At 42.2% G+C, this 21,184-nt stretch overlaps 1 protein-coding gene across 4 annotated transcripts in view; it reads left to right on the top strand.

The window, feature by feature from the left end:
• Window positions 1-21,184, top strand: part of LOC122553379 (exportin-1-like) — an 89,823-nt gene that overhangs the window by 43,856 nt on the left and 24,783 nt on the right. For all 4 annotated transcript variants that reach the window (XM_043697061.1, XM_043697065.1, XM_043697064.1 and 1 more), the window contains exons 10-20: window positions 1,718-1,846; window positions 2,250-2,408; window positions 3,013-3,207; window positions 4,272-4,410; window positions 9,477-9,658; window positions 10,152-10,308; window positions 10,807-10,970; window positions 12,717-12,851; window positions 15,291-15,474; window positions 17,153-17,259; window positions 19,988-20,182. In XM_043697061.1, the coding sequence (XP_043552996.1) occupies window positions 1,718-1,846; window positions 2,250-2,408; window positions 3,013-3,207; window positions 4,272-4,410; window positions 9,477-9,658; window positions 10,152-10,308; window positions 10,807-10,970; window positions 12,717-12,851; window positions 15,291-15,474; window positions 17,153-17,259; window positions 19,988-20,182 (1,746 nt within the window). The remainder of the gene's footprint in view (window positions 1-1,717; window positions 1,847-2,249; window positions 2,409-3,012; window positions 3,208-4,271; window positions 4,411-9,476; window positions 9,659-10,151; window positions 10,309-10,806; window positions 10,971-12,716; window positions 12,852-15,290; window positions 15,475-17,152; window positions 17,260-19,987; window positions 20,183-21,184) is intronic.

Here is a 21,184-nt window from a genome sequence, read left to right as displayed (position 1 = left end):
ACATGATGGGCAGGTTGATTGACTCTTGTCTTCTATATGGGCAGAAGATGCAACACTTTTTTTTTAAAAAAAGATTGAATTATATTTCTGCTTCAATTATCTTCAATAATCCTATTTTAAGGATTACTGATGAAGGGCTCCTGCCCGAAACGTCAATTTTCCTGCTCCTCTGATGCTGCCTGACCTGCTGTGCTTTTCCAGCACCACTTTAATCTTGACTCTAATCTCTGGCATCTGCAGTCTGCACTTTCGTCCTGTCTTCTATAGCCATTCTGTAATTCTGTACAGGCCGCCTTATGGAAGAAAACCTTCCCATGCCAATTTGCAGCTCAAGGCAGTAAATTTGATTGTCTGTTATTTAGCTGGAGGAAGTTGTGGCTGGAATTTTTAGCTGCTAGGTAATCTGACTGTATGGAGGATGAGCTGAGTGAGGTGATGAAGAGGAGCTGGGTTTTATTAGCGGGTGTGGACTTTAATCCATTCTTCAACCCCGCCCCCCGCCCAAGTATGAATGTTCCCAACTGAACAAGCCTGATATGTTGACCTCCTTTATGTAATCTGTGTGAAGTCTGATAAATTTTCTAATATGATACAATTTGTACATAATCTTTAAAAACAATGTGATGACAATTCAGCACAAGTGCATTCTTCAGTTAAAATAGCTTTTGGAGATAATTGAAGAAGCAGAAATATAATTCAACCTTTTTTTGAAAAGTGTTTCATTTTCTGCCCGTATTTTCGTTTCTGTGATTACGACAGCACGGTGGCTCAATGTTTAGCACTGCTGCCTCACAAGTGCCAGGGGTGCGGGTTTGATTCCAGTCTCAGGTGACTGTCTGTCTGTGTATCTGTCTGTGTGGAGTTTGCACATTCTCCCCATGTCTGTGTGGGTTTCCTCTGGGTGCTCCGGTTTCCTCCCACAGTCCAGAGATGTGCGGGTTAAGTGTTTTCACAATTCTAAATTGCCCATAGCATTCAGGGATGTGTAGGTTAGGTACAGTAGTCATGGATAAATATAGAGTGATAGGGTAGGGGGGAATGTGTCTGGGTGGATTACTCTTCAGAGGGTCTGTGTGGACTTGTTGTACTGAAGGGCCTGTTTACACACTGTAGAGATTCTATGAGTCAATTGAGATTGTTTCATGAGAAATGCAAGTATAGATTCTTCATGCTATAGTTATCACTTACAGTGATTATAGTTATCGGTAGTCTCCACCAGTGGGAAGCTGATTCAAATTTGTGCAGGGTATTTAGAAAATCTTTGTGTTAATTTGAACTTTAATAAGTTTTGATGTGCACACAATAGCAAGCCGCAAACTGCATTTTCCTGCACCATTGATAAGGTGTTTTTTTTTTTAAATAATGCTGCTGTTAATGTTTGTGCATTCACTCAGGAGTAACCAGAGAATTTTTCAACCAACTTGATACTGAGGGACTTGTAAACATTAATGTAACGTTAACAACATTAAAACCTCAGGAACGATGCTTTCATGTCTTGTTTAGTTTGCTTCTCTAATGTTTACCATACAAAATTTATTATAACTATACAAAGCTCTTGTGTAAATTTTAGAAGATTTGTACAGAGAAATTAGACACATAAAAATGAATGGAAAATTTTGACCAGAAGTGCTTTCATTGTCAAGCTTGCATGTAGATATAAGTCTTCACTATAAGTTGTCTATTTTAACTTAATCTTTTGCATTTTCTTTTTGCTTAGTTTCTGAATGTGCCCATGTTTCGAAATGTCACATTGAAATGTTTGACAGAGATTGCTGGCGTTGGTGTCAGTCAATATGATGAACAGTTCATCTCGTTGTTTACATTAACACTTATTCAGCTCAAACAGGTAGGTTGAAATTGTTGCAGAATTTGTTAGTATTTGTGACTTGTATTCATCGTTGGATTGAATAACCATCAGAATCGTACGGCATTCAATACTTAATTTGCTGAACGTACTATGCACAGGCCAAGCCTCAGCATAGCTGGTGAGACTTTGGTTCCAGAGGACCTGGACTTGAATGATACTGTCAGTCAATGCTTGTTTGTAATTTCTCAGTAATTGCATTTGGCACTATCAGTAGCGAGCTTCATTAATTTTCCTTATTATTCAGTCACCTAGTTCTTCACTATTTCTACTTTAGTGCTCATTTACTTTGGAAACTGAATTGTGTCGTGCAGATTTTATTGTGGATTTGGTTGTATTATGCTCCTATGTGGAGTCAATCTCTCACCTCTCTTTCCTTTTTCAGATGCTACCTGTGAATACTAACATTCGCCTTGCATATGCAAATGGGAAGGATGATGAACAGAATTTCATCCAGAATCTGAGTCTTTTCTTATGTACTTTCTTGAAGGAGCATGGCACCTTAGTAGAAAGGACAATGGAGCTCAGAGAGGCACTCTTGGATGTAAGTATGAACGCTAAATACTTCAAAGGTGGAATGCTGTGATAATGTCTCCATCCTGTCCTCCAGTAACTTCATTGCTGTGTGGCATCTCTGCCTTTTCCCTTCCTTCCAGTAACTCTCAGTGGCATTGCAGATTTACAGGTGTGGTTGAGCTCCTGGGACTTTAGGCAGTTGGTTCGGTGACCTTAATGAGAAAGCTGAGATGATTTAATAAAGGAAGATATCGCTGCACAAGCATTTGTAACATAGTAAATGGTTTGGTGTGATGGAGGCTTCCATGATTATTAACTGGTGCATAGTACTGTGCCAACCAGATAGCAATAACATTGGTATAGTGAGCATAGTGGCAGTGAAAATGCTGGAATCTAAAATGAGACCATTACAAAACCATTTCAAGAAATTTCAAAGTAGCTCTCAAACAAACACTTGAATTGTATTCATTGTTGGTTGATCATCAACGCAGCAATGATCTCATTGGGGGAACAGACTCAGTGGGCTAAATGGCTTATTTCCACTCCTATCTCTTGCACTGAAATCTTCATAACTATTAAACCCAAGCAGATGAGTGTTACTAACTTTGTTTTGTCTGTTTTGATTATCCTAGGGCCTACACTATATGATTCTTGTATCAGAAGTGGAAGAGATAGAAATTTTTAAGATCTGTTTGGAATACTGGAATCATCTGGCAGGAGAGCTTTACCGTGAAAATCCCTTTTCTATTAGTGCATCTCCTGCTCTGGGCAATCCTCACAGTGACGTCCCACCTCGGAGACAGATCTACCTACCAGTGCTGTCAAAGGTGTGTATTAACCAGTCTAGATTAGGCTAATTGCTTGTGTTGAATCCTCCCAGCTTGTATACTCCTGTGAAATATAACATTGTGTGCTTGGGTGCTGCTTGACATGGATGTTCTTGGTGTTTCCAAATTATTGGTTAATGGATGCTAATAGTGCGTTAATCTGTCGTTTTAATGTTTAAAAATCCTATGGAATCTTTGCTCTTGATCCTCTGCCCAGTGGGCTTAGCATTTGTTAATATCACATACAACACTTTCAACTTAAATGTTATCACTTCATCTTACCTTTACATTTAGAATAATGGCATTTCTCGGTGTGAATGTGGAAGGTGCTATGGAAGTTTTTTTTCCTCTTTACGGACCTCCATTCTCCATACACTGCATGGATGACCTGTTCCTTGGCTCCTAACCATCACCAAGAAGGTGTACACATGATTGGCTGACCATACATCTGATTTATTAGTTGTTTGTTGTTTTTGATTCACTTCTTACTAATTTGCATGTCCTTCACTCAGTCAGTTTGCGTTACACAGGGTCGTTCAGATGAAATCAGCCTGCATTACTGACTGCATTCACTAATGACTACTGCCTCTGCTGGATGTTTGATTAATCATCTTTATTCAGCAAGTCCTTACCATGAAGTAACTTTTTTAAATGGTAAAGAATCATTTTTTTACAACCAAGGTGAAATCCAGACTTAGTAAGCCTTTCCTCATCTTTCAGAAGTACCCTCACATCACTGATGCTTTCCCCCATCAATCTACCAGAGCTGTATGACGCCAGGAAAGCAGTCAGTTGACCTGATACCAGCACCATGTTCTAACCAGTCATTCAAAGCTAAAACCCTGATATCAATATCACATTTTTGATGATGCAAATTTTAAGTCGTATTAACTTTAAGCCCATTTTATAAACACACTCTGGGAAATAGGTTGTGGTTTTCCAAATTTATCTAAGGCATGTACCATAGCAGCCACACGTACAAACTTGTTTTGAAATGTCCTCACAATTAATTGTCTCTCGGCTTCTACTTAATAAACAAATAAATTTTTGTTTTTCTTGTTCAGGTGAGGCTTATCATGATTAGTCGAATGGCAAAACCAGAAGAGGTGCTTGTTGTGGAGAATGAGCAGGGAGAAGTTGTTCGGGAATTCATGAAGGACACTGACTCCATCAATCTATACAAAACAATGAGAGAGACACTTGGTAAGCATGAGGTTTTTATAAATTATCTTTAGAGTGGCTGGGTATTAGATGAAATTGTATGTGGGGAAACATGAATTGATTATATTTTGGAAGGAAGAACATGGAGAAACCAGATAAAATAAAGGTACAACTCTAAAGGGGGTGTACGATCAGACAGACTTGGGTGCATAAGTCAGTAAAGGTGGCAGGACAGGTCGAGAGAGTGATGAATAAAGCATACAATAACCTTGGCTTTATTATAGCAGCATGGAGTATCAGAATAAAGAGGTCACATTGAACTTGAATGAAATACTGGTTCAGCCACAGCTGGACTATTGCATCCAGATCCGGGTGCCATGTGCTTAAGGATTTGAAAAGAATGCAGAATAGATCCTTAAGAATAGTTCCAGAGATGAGAAGCTTCGGTTATAAAGATGGATTGGTGAAGTTTGGACTGTTTTCCATTGTGGAAAGGAGGTTGAGATTTCACAGGTGTTCAATTTTCTGCATGTGTAAACAGAGAAAGTGTTCTCGGTCACAAAGGGAACTCAGACAAGAGAACATGGGTTTGAAGTCACTATTAAAACAAGCAGAAGTGCCACAAGAGGAAATGTTTTCACAGAGTGAGTGTTATAGTTGTAGGCACACAGTCTGGTAGATGTTTAGAACTACCTTCCACAAACAGCAGTAGATGCTGGATCAGTCGCTAATTTTAAATCTTGAGAGAAGATAAGTTATTGTTAAGCTTAAGGGATCTGGGCCAAAGGCCCAGGTCAGCTGTAATCTCAATGAAGGGTGGAGTAAGTTTGAGTGGCTGAACGGCCTCCTGCTGTTCCTTAGAGGTGCAGGAATGCACTGCCTGAGAATGTGGTGGAGGCAAATTGAAGTACTTAAATGGGAATTAAACTGTCACCTGAAAAGGAACAGTGTGCAAGATTACAGGGATAAGCAGAGAATGGAACTACATTAAATGCCTATTCAGAAAATTGTACTATCAGAATGGGCTGAATTGGTTCCTCCTGCACCATAAAGGTCAGCCATTATCTCTTTGAATGGGAGACTAGGCTTGAAGGTCCAAATGGCCTATTCTTGTTCCTATGTATGAATTCTGATTGAGTTGATCTTGGCTGTGGACATACTGCATTTGACTTTTTTGTTTCTTTTTGGAAAGTTAGGAGGGAGGAGGACATGTAACCAGAGTTCCTATGGCTGATTACTATCCAGCGATCTGAACTGATTGTGTCTGAAGGGGATTTGGGTCCAGTCTGGTAGTTTTTCACTTTTGCAGGCTCTCCTAGAAACCGTGTGAGGACGTGAGGATATTCACAGGGTTAAGGTATCATCTTTTGGAGGTCAGCGTTTGAGAAGTATAATTTTGTTACTTATAGTCCTGAACTTGCCAAAGATATTGGCATCTCTTGAATGAATTATTTTTTAAAAAAAAGTACTGACCACTATATAGCTTCTCCAAACAAAATGGGTACAAGAAAGAAGTGATATTGGTGTTTCCACAGTGTTTACCACTGCTCCACCTGTTCCTCAAATACTGCTGAGGACAAAAAGATTAAGCTCCAGTACGGGGTACTATGCCCTGTTAATGGCATTGATGTTGAAAGATATTGTTTCATTTTTCAATCTATAATCTAATGAATAGGCAAAAAAATGCTATTTATTCTTACATAGTTTCTCTAGACTTTGCAGAGCATTTATCAATGTCTTTAAGACACCCACATGACTTAAGAGCAACGTAATTGGGATTCTGAGCCAAGTACAGAGGAACCTCTGTTATCCGAGTGAGATCGGTGGGCACTGTTTCATTCGGATAATTGATTATTTGGTTAATTTATTTCCTCTGGGGCTCGGAGTTTTCTGATAAGTCTGCCCCCTGTTCAGCAGACTATTCAAAGGCAAGGCCCCACCCCCAGCACTGTCCCCTACCCTTCCCGCCCCAACCCTGCACCACCGTCCATCCCCACCCACCGCCTGACCCCAAATAGCGCGCGCGCGCGCGCACACACGCACAACTTTTTGACAATTTCCACCTCTGCTCTGTATAGGACAATGTTGGAGAGATTATTTGGGCGAGGGGGTTTATGGTTCACCCTGTGTAGAACTCCAGGGAAAGTGTATGGGGAGAGAGAGGGGGTGGGAGGTCAGTCATTTAGAGACAGTGCCTGGACTGTCATGGACTGTTCTCGACAGCATTTCAGTGAGCCGAGTTTGTTTTTAAATCACTGTACCTGTAAACAAAAGACGGGATCAGGGTTGAAACGGCTCTTTGATGTCATGTTTCTTCTGGATCTTGAGATCTCCTTCGGATAATCTGGTATTTGGATAATTGATATTCGGATAATCGAGGTTCCTCTGTAGAGGTTCCAGTGCTATAATCGCATGAAATTTGGGTAAAAATCGCTTCACTCATCTTGCACATAGTTTGAGCCCTACCTGAAGATAAGTCACCCCGACCTGTGTTATAAGCATGTCATCTGCCAAGCTCATTGCTCTCTTGGGCAGTGCTCTATTCTGGATCAGAGTGGTGCTGGAAAAGCACAGCAGTTCAGGCAGCATCCGAGGAGCAGGAAAATCGACGTTTCGGGCAAAAGCCCTTCATCAGGAATACAGGCAGAGAGTCTGAAGGGTCTTCGGGCTCTCTGCCTGTATTCCTGATGAAGGGCTTTTGCCCAAAACGTCAATTTTACTGCTCCTCGGATGCTGCCTGAACTGCTGTGCTTTTCCAGCACCACTCTGATCTAGACTCTGGTTTTCAGCATCTGCAGTCATTGTTTTTACTGAATGCTTTATGCTGGTTGAATTTTAATTGTATCAAAGCATAGCAAGTTAAAACAAAAAAGTTTAGGGATTACCTATGTCTTTTAACAGAATAATTAATACTATTTGGAAATGGCAACTTCTGCAAACAAAAATTTTGATCGTTGAGGTTTTCACCTGTGGTCAAAACAACTTTTATCTTTCAGAACCACTAGGAATGCAGAAATTAAAAGTGGAATAATCGGAGTTCTTTGTTATGATTACAGGCAAAAATTATATTTCAGAAAGTGTAAATATGGGTTATGTTTGATAGAAGCGGACAATTTTCAGTCGTTGAATTCAGGCTAAACTGACGTTGGTGCAAGGTCTCAGCAATAGAACTTTATTTGTGGAGTGTTCTGAAATTGAATTCCATGTTTCTTGGTTGTTGTGGAAAGATTCAGTTTCAAAGATTAGGTGATATAGGTAGATGAAGAAAAGTGGCCAACAGAGTATGGGACTTGGACTGCACATGCCTGGATGAGTGCAGCTCTGTAACACTCAAGAACTTGACCCCATCCAGGACAAAGGATTGATTAGCACCCTATCCCACCACCATCAACATTTTACTCACTTTGTGATTAATGCATAGTTAGACCTGTGTGCACCATCCACGAGATGTGCTTCAACTCACCAACCCTGTCTTGACAGCGTCTTCCAAACCATCTAAAAAAACATGTATCCATGAGAATACCACCACCTACAGGTTCCTTTCTCATGTTGCACGTCACCCTGACTTAGAACTACATTGCTGCTCCTTCACTGTCTCTCAAAATCCTGGAAATCTCTCCCGAACATCACTGCAACAGTACCTACACCAGTGGTTCAAGAAGTTGACTACTACCCAGACCTTGAGTTCAGAATGGACAATAAATGCTGGCCTAGCCACCAAACTCATGACTCATGAATAATATATTTTTATAAACATACTGCTGACATTTTCTTTTGGGATGTATGTATGTTTTGGGCAAAATGGCCACTCTCATTGCAATTTGGATGGTGGTGCTTTTTTCTCTAAAGATTAGAGAAGGCCTGGGAATGAATTTACAGATGTTTCTTTCAATTGTAGCATAAACTAACTAAAGGAGAGATGTTTTGATCAGCTCTGAAAAAGGATTTTAATGTTTGTTTCCATTTCCAACAAACCCAGACCAAATGTTTTCTCTTGTCAGATGCTTACAGGCATAATGAATTTGTAGTTTTCATGTTTTTTTTTTTAACATCTTTCATTTGAGAAACTGAACTGGACCAGCCATATTATTACTGTGGTTACAAGAGCAGGTCAGAGACTAGGAATCTTGTCATGACTACCTCACCTCCTAACTCCCTACAGCTTGTCTGCTATCTACAAGGCACAAATCAGGAGTGTGATGGAATACTCCCCAGTTGCCTGGATGAGCGTAGCTCCAACAGCACCTGAAGACTGACACTAACCCGGCAAAGCAGCTTGCTTAATTGACCCTACATCTCCGAATGTCCACTTCCTCTTCCCACCTGTACGGCAGTGTGCACGATTTACAATATGCACTGCAGAAATTCATCAAGGCTTCTTGTGAAAGCGCATTGAAAACCATGACCTTTTCTGTCTAGAATGACAAGTGGTGGCAAATAGATGGAAATACCACAGCCTGCAAGCAATTTGCCATACTGACTTGAAAGAATGTTGCCATCTCTCCTTTTGTTGTTGGCAAGTTCTTCCAAAACAACACGTCCATGTCTGAAACCCCTAAATAAGGCCAGTATGGTGGTATAGTGGTTAGCACAGGTGCCTCACAGCGCCAAGGACATAGATTTGATTCCAATCTGGGGTGGCCATGTGGAGTTTGCACATGCTGCCCATGTCTGCATGGCTTTCCTTACACAGTCCAAAGATGTGCAAATTCGGTGGGTAGGCCATGGTAATATGTGAAAGTGAGGACTGCAGGTGCTGGAGAGTCAGTGTTGAAAAGTGTGGTGCTGGAAAAGCACAGCAGGTCAGGCGGCATCCGAGGAGCAGGAGAGCCGACATTTCAGGCATCAGCCCTTCATCAGGAATGTGCTACCCAAAACATTGACTCTCTTGCCCCTCGGGTGCTGTCTGACATGCTGTGCTATTCCAGTGCCACCCTTTTCGACTCTGTCCATGGTAAATACAGGGTTAATGGGATAGGGTGGGGGAGGTGGTGGTTCCGGGTGGGATGCTCTTCGGAAGGTCCGTACAGAGTTGATGGGTCCAATTGCCTTTATTTGCACTAAGTGGATTCTGTGATTTTTAAGGCTGCTTTGTTTTCCTGTTTCAGTCTATCTCACACATTTAGACTATGCTGACACAGAATGCATTATGACTGAGAAGCTGCACAATCAAGTGAATGGTACAGAATGGTCATGGAAAAACCTGAATACACTTTGTTGGGCTATTGGTTCCATCAGTGGTGCAATGCATGAAGAGGATGAGAAACGATTCCTTGTCACAGTCATCAAGGTCAGTTGCTGGTGGAGAGTTCCCATAATCTCTTACTCTCAACCCTCCGGTATATCTACACTCTGACTTCTTTTGTGTTCCCAATAATAATTGCTGCAGTGATGCTGGCTGTGCCTTCCGTTGCCAAAGCAGATACCCACTCCTCCTCTTCCCCACCACCCAGCTTCTGCAACTTTCTTTAAAATCCACCCCTTTGACCAAGCACCTCCTTCAATGCTTGGTGGTGTATGTTATTTTGTAGTGTTCCTTTGAAGCATGCTGGAATGTTTCATAGAATCATGTTAGAGGTGCTGTCTTAAGTTGTTGAGTGTTTGTTTGATAATTCTTTTTGATACCTTTCTTACTGGGAGAAGGTTTTTGCTCCTGAATCCATTTTTAAAGGAGAGCTTTAGACATTTGGGGCTGAGTGAGAACTTGAACAAAGAAAATAAGGTGTGATAGCTTGATTCACTTTGCTCGTTTTACTTATCATTGAACCTTTTTGACTTTGAAGGATTTGCTGGGCCTTTGTGAACAAAAACGTGGGAAGGATAACAAGGCTATTATCGCCTCTAACATTATGTACGTGGTGGGACAGTATCCCCGGTTCCTGCGAGCTCACTGGAAGTTCCTAAAGACAGTGGTGAACAAACTCTTTGAGTTTATGCATGGTAAGGAAACTTGTCATGAAGCCCAGCGTGTACTGTAGTCATTGTGGTGCTATTTATTGCTGTGCAGTTTGCTTAGTCATTAGACTTTATGCAGACTGAGAATGTCCTTTGGGTACAGTGTATGCTGAATCAAGAAAGTTTTGTCGTCAAATTCTACTTAAATGCATTTTAAATTTAAACAGTTGTAGAGTTTTTTTTATTTGGAGATGTTTCTGATATAGTAGTGTAACTTCTCACAAACTTTGAATAGTAGTGTAAAAATACTGTTTCACTGTTGGGGGGTAGAATTTGGATTAATATTGTTTGTTTTTTTATAGAGCACTACGTTTCTCCAAAAAGGGTATGTAAAACTCTGGAATGAATATCCTATGGAGAACGGTGAAATTAAATTTGGATTTTTTAAAAAATGCAACTCAACCTATGAAAGGTTTTTAGATGTAAATTTTAAGATTTTTTTTAAGAAAAAGTGAGCTTTACACCCCTTATTGCTTTTTACAGAGACTCATGATGGTGTCCAGGACATGGCTTGTGACACATTTATTAAGATAGCCCAAAAGTGCAGACGCCACTTTGTTCAAGTGCAAGTAGGAGAGGTGATGCCTTTCATTGATGAGATCTTGACCAATATTAACACTATCATTTGTGATCTGCAGCCTCATCAGGTGAGTGCAGTTGCAGTTCATGTTTTTGTGTGCGTATTTAAGGTGTTTTTTTTTTCAAAACATGTTTAAAGAGGTGTTGCCAACCACCTATCCCTTGGTATGAAATACACCTATCTTTTGGTGGGGAGCAGGGATTTCAGAAGAAATAGACTGCTGTACCTCATGCCGTTGGATTAATGGAGTCGGTTTCATGACAGTAAATGTTTTGGAAGTTTGGTCACTGTTTTCACCTGTTGGATTGCTAATTTTGTAAATTACTTAGATAGGAGGTGAGTTACTTCCCCCTATCTCCCCAAAGTCTGCCCATCATCTACAAGTTATAAGTCAGCAATGTGATGGAATACTCCCCACTTGCCTGGATGGGTAGAGCTCCAATAACTTGAGCCATCAATCATCAACACGTCAAAGGTTTGGCAGACAGTTTGTGTAACAAATTTTAAGAGGATTTATTGAGTAGTAGATGATTATGTACTCTGTCCATGCCACACTCAATTTATTATTATCCATAGCTCCACTATGCTCAATTACTACTTGCAGTGCCACGTGAATTCTTGCCCTCGTGAATATTCTCTCCCTAGTTACACTTTTGCCCTTCTTATACTTGTCGAATCTCTTTGAATTATCTTTTATCTTCTCTACCAAAGCCATCACGTATTTCCCTTTTTAGCCCTTCTGATTTCTCTCAAGTGTACTCCAACACACACTGTCCATAAGGAATCACTTCCATGCTCCTCCACCAAAAATAACATGCTATTCTACTTAAAACCCTCTCTTGTGCCCTAGTTATGTGATTTTCCAGAGTACTGGTCCTGGGACAAGTAGGAGCATCCCAAAAGTACAGCTCCCTCACTTCCCCAGCACTAATGTTAATGCTCCATGATTTGAAATTCATTTCTCTCGCACCAAGTGCATACATCTCTCTAACCTTATTTACCCTGTGGTAATTTGCTTGAGAATTGAGTAGGGGAAATTATCATCATTTTGTAGTTCTGCTTTTATCAATTAGCCTCTAGTTGATTTTAATCTCTAAACAGAACCTTTTTTTTTTATCATTTTTATCCATTAGATTTCCTACACGGCCCAACACGTCCACACCCACCCAGACCCACTCCCACTGATTAATACACCTAACACTATGGGCAATTTAGCATAGCCAATTCACCTGACCTAGATATCTTTGGAACCTGGAGTACCTGGAGGAAACTCTTGCAGACATGGGGAGAATGTGCAAACTCCAACAGGCAGTCACCTAAGATTGGAATTCAGCATGAGTCCCTGGTGCTGTGAGGCAGCAGTGCTAACCACTGAGCCACCGTGCCTGCCATGTCATTGGTACCCACACTGACTATGACATTTGGATCATCTACCTCCTATTGAAGATCCTCTCCACTTAGAGCAATGTCCTCGACCTTGGCACCGAGCAGAACAGCCTACTGGACTCTTTCTTGGCTCTGAGGAAATGTTTCTACTCTTATCCATACAAAGTGCATGAATCTTGATCCTGTGGGACATTTGCAATGGCTGAGGCTACTACTTCCTTATCACCATACCAGCTTCACTCCTCACATCTCTGACCACATTCTGGGATCTTCCAGTTTAGTCTAAGGCATGTGACTGCCGTCTGGAATAAAGTGTTCAGTTAACACTCGCGTTCTCACTCTCTCTGACTCATTCCAGTGCTGAAAGCTCACCTTCTACCTCATGAACTCCTGAGGAAAAGTTTAAAACTTTATTCTTGTATTTCAGGTGCACACATTCTATGAAGCTGTTGGTTACATGATTGGAGCTCAAACTGATCAAACTGTCCAGGAGCATTTAATTGAGAAATACATGCTGTTGCCTAACCAGGTGTGGGACAGCATTATTCAGCAAGCAACAAAGGTAAGTTAGGCAACTGAGGGATAGGTCAATTCATTCAGTAGTGGACAGTCTACTTGGCTGTCTTCCCTTACGTTGGGTTATTGAATTCATTCAATAATTGCAAATGAATGCTTTCTGTTAGTAATTTTCAATGAAAGATTTGAGAACGGAGAAGTCTGATATTGGAAATAAGTGTAGGATCTAACAACTAATTTGGTTATAGCAGAATAAGACCTTTTTTCTTTTTCATAGTTAACTGGAACTGTTCTAAGTCCTGCAGGACATTTAACAAGCATTATAACAATGAGGCAATAAATGCCACAATTTGTTTCTTTTATCTCCACAGTGGTGAACTGAGTGATTTATTAGTTGCGGCTTCTTTATATACAGTACTAATCATATTTCCTTAAATTCCACATTTCAATTTCGTCTCTAAACCAGTGTCCTGGACAGCTTTGTCACCAAAATTGAGACCATCTGTCCAGCATAAGGCTTTGAAAACTCCAGCTCCTTTCATGGCTTGAATACTAAAGGAAAGGCTGTCTCAAATGTTAAACTTTTCTCACTCTCTTGTCATGAACAGAAGTAGGCCTTTCAGCCCCTCAAACCCACTCTGTCATTCAGCAAGATCACACCCAGTCTTCAACTTCAACAGCACTTTCCTGAATTAATTCCATATCCCTAGATTAGATTAGATTACTTACAGTGTGGAAACAGGCCCTTCTCTGTCATTCAGCAAGATCACACCCAGTCTTCAACTTCAACAGCACTTTCCTGAATTAATTCCATATCCCTAGATTAGATTAGATTAGATTACTTACAGTGTGGAAACAGGCCCTTCGGCCCAACAAGTCCACACCGACCTGCCGAAGCGCAACCCACCCAGACCCATTCCCCTACATTTACCCCTTCACTTAACACTACAGGCAATTTATCATGGTCAATTCACCTAACCTGCACATTTTTGGACTGTGTGGGAGGAAACCCACGCAGACACTGGGTGAATGTGCAAACTGCACACAGTCAGTCGCCACTGTACCATGCTGCCTGTGTCAAAATCTATTGACCTCCGATTTGAAAATGCTCCACCACTGAGCCTCCCCAGCAATCTGGGGCAGAGAATTCCAAAGGTCCACCACCCCACATAGAAATGGCTCATTTTGGACCAAAATGGCCTGCCCTTTTATCCTGAGATGGTGTCTCTTCTCTTTCTGGATCTGCCCCAGCAGGGGAACATCCTTCCTACCTCTGCTTTATCAATCCTTATAATCATTTTCTATGTTTGATAGACATGACCTCTCATTATGCTAAACTCCAGGGAATGTAAGCTAACCGTGTTGAATCTTTCCACATAAATCAATCCCTTCAACGCCAATCCCTTCTTTCTGCTCCTTCTACAGAGAGTAAATCTTTCTATATGCAACACGACAATCTCTAGGTGTGGTCTCACTAAGATTCTTCGTGAGACCACACCTGGAGATTGTCGTGTTGTATATAGAAAGATTTACTCTCTGTAGTGCCTCTTCTGCCTCAGGACCCTCCAACCACATGGCATCAATGTGGATTTCACTAGTTTCTTCACTCTCCCCCCCCCCCCCCCCCCCCAAACCTTATCCCATTTCGGCCGGCACCACCCTCATGACCTGTCCTACCAGTGCTCCTTCCTTCCCACCTATCACCACTAACCCCCACCTCCATCTACCTATCACACTCTCAGCTAACCGTTTCCCCTCCAACCCCTCACCTCATAGTCTCATTCCTGATGACGGGCTTTTGGCCGAAACGTTGCTTCTCCTGCTCCTCAACTGTGCTTTTCCAGTGCCCACTTTTGACTCACTAAGACTCTGTATAATGACAGCAAGCTGTGTTTAGTTCTGTACACACATTCTTTGCAATAAAGGCCGATGTACCATTTGCCTCTTTCGCTGCTGAAGAATACTCGAGTCATTTTTTGAACTTGCAAGACTTCCCAATCTTCTAGCATTTAAGAAAGCCACTATTCCTATTTTCTCACCAAAGTGAGCAACCTCACATTTCTCTCTCTTATTCCATCTGTCAAATTTTTTGCCTGCTCTCCAAATCCCCTTGAGACATCTTTGCAACTTCCTCACAGTATCTACCACCAGCTAGTTTTGATGTTCAGATGAGTGTCATCAGTAAATTACATGCCATTTCTTCCAGCAATAAGTGGAGAAATAATAATTTTCATATTGAGCTTTGTCCACGCCAATCAGTTTTCCAGCATGACTGTCATGAGGAGAGTCGCACATAATGTATCCCCACCACCATGACTGTCAATCCCCTTTCTTCTCAACTTTGACAGACAACGGGGTTGGGGAGCTGCTGGTGGTATGGGCAGGAAGAAATGCTGAGGGTTAAAGGTGCATGGGGAAAATATTTTAGAGCATTTCTTTTGTCCAAGTGGATACTAATTCCGTTTACTCAAATCATTTTACAAAGAACGTGGACATTTTGAAGGATGCAGAGACGGTGAAGCAGCTTGGCAGCATCCTGAAGACCAACGTGAGAGCCTGCAAGGCAGTTGGACATCCATTTGTCATTCAGCTAGGACGGATATATCTGGACATGCTCAACGTGTATAAGTGTTTGAGTGAGAATATCTCTGCAGCTATCCAGGCCAATGGTAACTAGCCACTTTTTTGGTGGGGAAGGTGGGATCGGATGTTTTAAGCTGGTTGTTCCAAAAATTCTCCTCCTCTCAGAATGAAAAGCTTCTCCCAAAAGGCTGTTGTGGATGGGGATCAATTCAGTACCTTAATACTGAGATTGATAGACTATTGTTAGGCACACATATTAAAGTTTGTGGAACTAGGTTAGATAAAATTGCCGTTCGGATAATTTGTGAGCTAATTAAATGATGGAACGGGTTTAAGAAGCAGAATAGACCATTCCTGAATCCACCTGTATTTTCTTTATCTTCTATAAAGAGCCAATCTATGATTTGGACAGAAATAAGAGGTTTGTCTAATTGGTAAAGGAGAGCTTCAATATCCATTCGGTTTAAGATGTAAGAGCAATAGAAGCATAAAGATCTACAGCCTTGAAAAGAGCCCTTTGAACTCATCGAGTTAGTGCTCGTTAAAAACAGTGACTTAAATGTTCTAATCCCATGATCCATACCTTTGTATGCCTCTGCATCATAAGTGCACATCTAAATACTATGGAGACAGATGACTGGAGGTGGTCTAACCTGAGGGCCACCATGCCTCAGGAGAGGGGTGACATTTGAGAAGGTGGAACCTTCTGTGTGACCTCCAGCTGATGTGTGAAAACCAACCCACTATTGGTGTCACTCTACACTGCAAGTTAGCCATCCAGCCAACTAAGCTAACCTACCCCATTAGGTGGACTGGATCGGAAAGTCGAAGAAAGAGTTTCCTTCTAAACAGCCATTTCTTTACGTTTACATTAGTACAGAGCTGAGTGTGATAGTTTGTGTTTTGACACGTTGCTGATATAAGGTGCACTCTGTCTTTCTTCCTGTTCTCGCCCCATCTCCCATGTATCAGAAATCGGACTTTACATATCTCTGTTGCTTGGCAGTCTGTCTTAAGAAAGTTAGTTAGAAATTAAGCCATTATATGATGACTTTGTGAATTCCTACAGTTGAACATTTTTGCCTGCCATCGCAGGTACCTGAGACCAAACTGTGGTGTGCCTGCCACCTTTTGATTGGAGCCTGTTGTGTTGGGTTACAATGCTGGATTGCTGCAAGGAGTTAGAATCATAGAACCCCTACAGTGCGGAAAGGGGCCATTCGTGTCTGCACTTGACCCTCTGAAGAGCATCCTGTCCAGATTCAATCCCCTTCCCTATTCCCATAAACCTGTATTTACCATGACCAACCCAGCTAACCTGCACATCTTTTGACTGTGGGAGGAAAGCAGAGTACCCGGTGGAAACCCACACGGACACTGGGAGAATATTCAACTGCACAGAGAGTCACCCGAGGCTGGAATCGAACCCAGGTCTGTGATGCTGTGAGGCAATAGTGATAATCCCTGAGCCACCGTGCTACCCCAGCATACAAACCCTTAAGTGAGAATCATTCCCCTCGCCCATTGCTGAGTTCATGGGCAGGCACTTCCTTAAGTATCTGATTGAACAGTCTGTCCCCTCCCTCTCCTGTCCCACCCCAAACCCATTTTACTTGGTTCCCCCTCTCCTACTGCAGGGTAGCACCGAGACAGTGCCACGGAAACAAAATCGCAAGATCTCTGACTAGCCTATTACAAGAAAGGCTCACTGATCCTGAGGACTGTTTAATATGTATGTTGTATATTTCTTTTTCCCCCATTTAGGTGAAGTTGTTACCAAACAACCTTTAATCAAAAGCATGAGAACAGTAAAGAGGGAGACTTTAAAGCTGATATCAGGGTGGGTGAGCCGGTCCTCCGATCCCCAGCTGGTGAGTATAATTGCCCCAGTATGGGTTATTTATCCAGAACAGCTCTACGTTCCTCTTCCATTTGAAATATTACTGTTTAAAAAGATTTGTTTTCGTTCTCTAATTGCCCAATTAAGTGAATTGATCACTTTTTTAAAAAATTGTTTGAAGAACTTGGTTAGGCCACTGTTGAAATATTGCATGCAATTCTGGTCTCCTTCCTATCGGAAGGCTGTGGTGAAACGTGAAAGGGTTCAGAAAAGATTTACAAGGATATTGCCGGTATTGGAGGATTTGAGCTATAGGGAGAGGCTGAATAGGCTGGGCTGTTTTCTCTGGAGTGTCAGAGGCTGAGGGGTGACCTTGTAGAGGTTTATAAAATCATGAGGGACATGGATAGGGTAAATAGACGAGGTCTTTTCCCCGGGATGGGGGTGTCCAGAACTAGAGGGCATTGGTCGAGAGTGAGAGGGGCAAGATTTAAAAGGGACCTAAGGGGCATAGGGTGGTACGTGTATGGAATGAGCTGCCAGAGGAAGTGGTGAAGGCTGGTACAATTGCAACATTTAAAAGGCATCTGGATAGGAATATGAATAGGAAGGATTTGGAGGGATGTGGGCCAAGTGCTGGGAAATGGGACTAGATTAGGTTGGGATATCTGGTCGGCATGGACGAGTTGGACCAAAGGGTCTGTTTCCATGCTGTACATCTGTGACTCTATGAGCTTGTGATTGTTAATGTGTATCTGTTGCCCTTCACTTTGGATTTGTGCCCCTTTGTCCTATTTGGATTGCTATTTTATACTGTCTTCTTCTTTTTAATCGGATACAAAAGCAACTTGTATGTGAATAAAGAGGGAGTTTTTTTTATTCTCTGAATTCTCTTCTACAGAGTACAGTGGAGGCTGGGTCATTGAGTCTACTCGTGGCTGACTTGAACAGATATCTGATTGACCTGGGGATTGAGGGTCATGGGGGACAGACAGGACTTGAGGCCACAGTGAGATCAGCCTCAATTTTTGGTATTGATAGGTAAATTAGTAGCTCCTGTTCATATTTCTTAGGTCCTACACTAAAAAGTGCCTGCAAAGCATAGCTTCCCAAAATGTGGTTCATGACGCCCCCTCCCCACAGGGTTGCAGGGTCCAAGGTATAATTGCTGACACAGAGTTCCAATAGCATTAAGCCTTTTTTTAAAATCCTGGGCATGACCTAATTGATCCTTTTTAATGCCTGATATCCTGCTGTCATGAAAACACAGGTTCTCAAAAAATCCCTGAAGACCAAGTGTGTTGCTTCTCTTTTTTTTTCCCCCACCCCTCCTGGCCTCTCTTCCACCTCATCCTTGGTCCTAAAGCGCTCTCACCACCCCCTCTTCTGATCCCACAGTTCCTATTGTGGGGTCCAGGCATGTTAGAATCACAGAATAGAATACCAACAGTGTGAAAACAGGCCCTTCGGCCCAACAGGTCCACACCCACCCTCCGAAGAGTAACCCATTCCCCTACCCTAAATTTACCTCTGACTAATGCACCCAACAATATGGGCAATTTAGCATGGCCAATTCACCTGACCTGCACATCTTTGGATTGTGGGAGGAAACTGGAGCACCCGGAAGAAACCCACGCAGACATTAGGAGAACATGCAAACTCCACACAGACAGTCACCCGAGGCTGGAATTGAACCTGGGTCCCTGGTGCTGTGAGGCAGCAGTGCTAACCACTGAGCCACCGTGCCACCCTAATGTTTTCAATCCATGAATTGGGGTCAGAGTCGGGAGCAAGATTTAGAACTCCTGTTGTAAAAGCAGTATCCCAGAGACATTTGCTAGCGGCCATGAAGAAAACTGGTCGCTTGTCAGCAAGGGGGAAGTTGGGAGTAGATAGGAACTTGCTTGCAGAGATGGATGTTGACAACATGCCTCTCTAAAGGAGAAGAGGGAGTTTGGGAAGAAGGATTGGGACAGTGTGCAGGCAATACTAGAGTTCTGGGTGGAAAGCATTGTATAACAAAAGAGCAGCCAGAGGAATGGGGTGGTCAGATGGGATAGCGGACTTAAGGAGATTTCATTGCTGTGGTAGGTCAAGGCGGTATAGAGGTTAGATGTATATTTTATGCTATAGGGGACCCAGTGAGCTTTGGAGTGTTTAGCAAGCAGTCTGTGGTAGAGTTTTGGATGTGTTTGAGTTTGAAGTGGACGGCAGAATAGACCTGGAGTCCTGGAATTTCGAAGTGACAAAGGCCTATATGTTGTTTTTCAGTAATAGAGGGATTTGAACCAAGAATGGTGTAAAAGTAAGTGGTCTTTGTGATGTGTAGTCTAAAATTTAAGCTCTTAATTGGCAACTGCACCAAGGTTCCAAATTGCATGCCTGAAGTGGGGACATTGAGCATAGTACGATTTGAAAAGGAATCTTTATCACCAGGCTAGACTAAATGGTTACTAAAAACAATGGCTTCATTTTTATATTGAGCTATTTTGACTTCTCAAAGTCTGATGTGCCTATCAAATAAGGAGACGTGGGCAGTGCACTCAATCAGCATTCAGCACTTAACAAATAAATACCAGACTTGACTCTCACCCTCTGATGCCAAGAATGTGCTCGAGTCTTTTAGACTAATTTCCCACTCTGATGTCCCTGAGGCTGAGTTCTATTATCATTTGTCAACAAATAAACAAAGGTGGTATGCCAAGATACTAAGCTGCACTCTCTCACCCTGTTCTCTCTCTGCCTCTTGACTTTGTCAGGTTGCAGAAAACTTTGTCCCCCCGCTGCTTGACGCAGTTCTGATCGACTACCAGAGGAATGTCCCTGCAGCCCGGGAGCCTGAGGTTTTGAGTACAATGGCCACCATAGTGAATAAGTTGGAGAACCACATTACTGCAGAAGTACCCCAGATCTTCGATGCCTTGTTTGAGTGTACTCTGGACATGATCAACAAGGTAATTTTTCATTCTGAGCGTAGGAAATTCTTGTGTGTCATGCGATCCTGTTTGCTTAAGCCACAGCATTCCCAGAGCTGAAGGAGCATAATCATGTCCTTGACATCATGATAGTGCAGGGGCTGGAACCAGTTCCTATCCTTGCTCTGTTTCCAACGCAGCCTCTGTTAATGCTTTAAAAGAGCATGTTTAGTGATTGGTTTCTGTGCTGGTTGAAGTCTCTCTGTACCCCTTTCTAGGTCTAAATATATTAATAGTTATTGATGTGAGCATTGATTTAAAGCAAGGCCAACTTAGATTGAGCAGCAATTTGCCCACACTTCATTAACAAAACATAATGTAATATTTCCCATAATTTCTGTCGGGAAGAAGAGAATTTTAATTTGCATGAGCATATGGAATTCCTTTTGATTAAAATCTCCATCCCATTTGTCCCAGCCAGAATGTTTGTTTGCGATACCGATTGAATGATCCCCTTACATTGGATATGCTGCTTTGACATTGGTGGGAAAAGGTGGACTCAACTGGACCCCTCAGTCTCTCAGCCCACTTGTCTAGCCTGGAGACAGTGAGGTCTGCAGATGCTGGAGATCAGAGTTGAGGGTGTGTTGCAGGAAAGGCATAGCAGGTCAGGCCTCCACCTCCTCATCCTATGAAGAATGTTCCCCATCCCTCAGTTTCTCCGCATCCAGCACATCACTTTGTTGCCTCCGCCACCACCCCTTCAACAACTGCCGTCTGCTGAGCCATAGTCCTAGTGGAAACGTGGGTGGCATTGTACCTGTGCTGTGCATCAGTCAGGAGTTGCACAATTGTGTCATTACCTGTGATTGCAATGGGATAGTCCTGAGTCTCTCAGTACCCACCCTTAAAAGATCCCAGACCCTCAAATACACCAGGTAAAGGAGGGTGCTCCAGGATATAGGAAACATGGCAACTCTCAGTAATAGGCACACATTTCCAGGTTGTGTTAACAGCAAGCATAGATCACCATTAATGGAA

Source organism: Chiloscyllium plagiosum, chromosome 10 (assembly GCF_004010195.1).
Source record: "Chiloscyllium plagiosum isolate BGI_BamShark_2017 chromosome 10, ASM401019v2, whole genome shotgun sequence".
Lineage (NCBI taxonomy): Eukaryota > Metazoa > Chordata > Chondrichthyes > Orectolobiformes > Hemiscylliidae > Chiloscyllium > Chiloscyllium plagiosum.
Note: the sequence above shows the minus strand (reverse complement) of the source record. Positions and strands in the feature narration are given on the sequence as shown.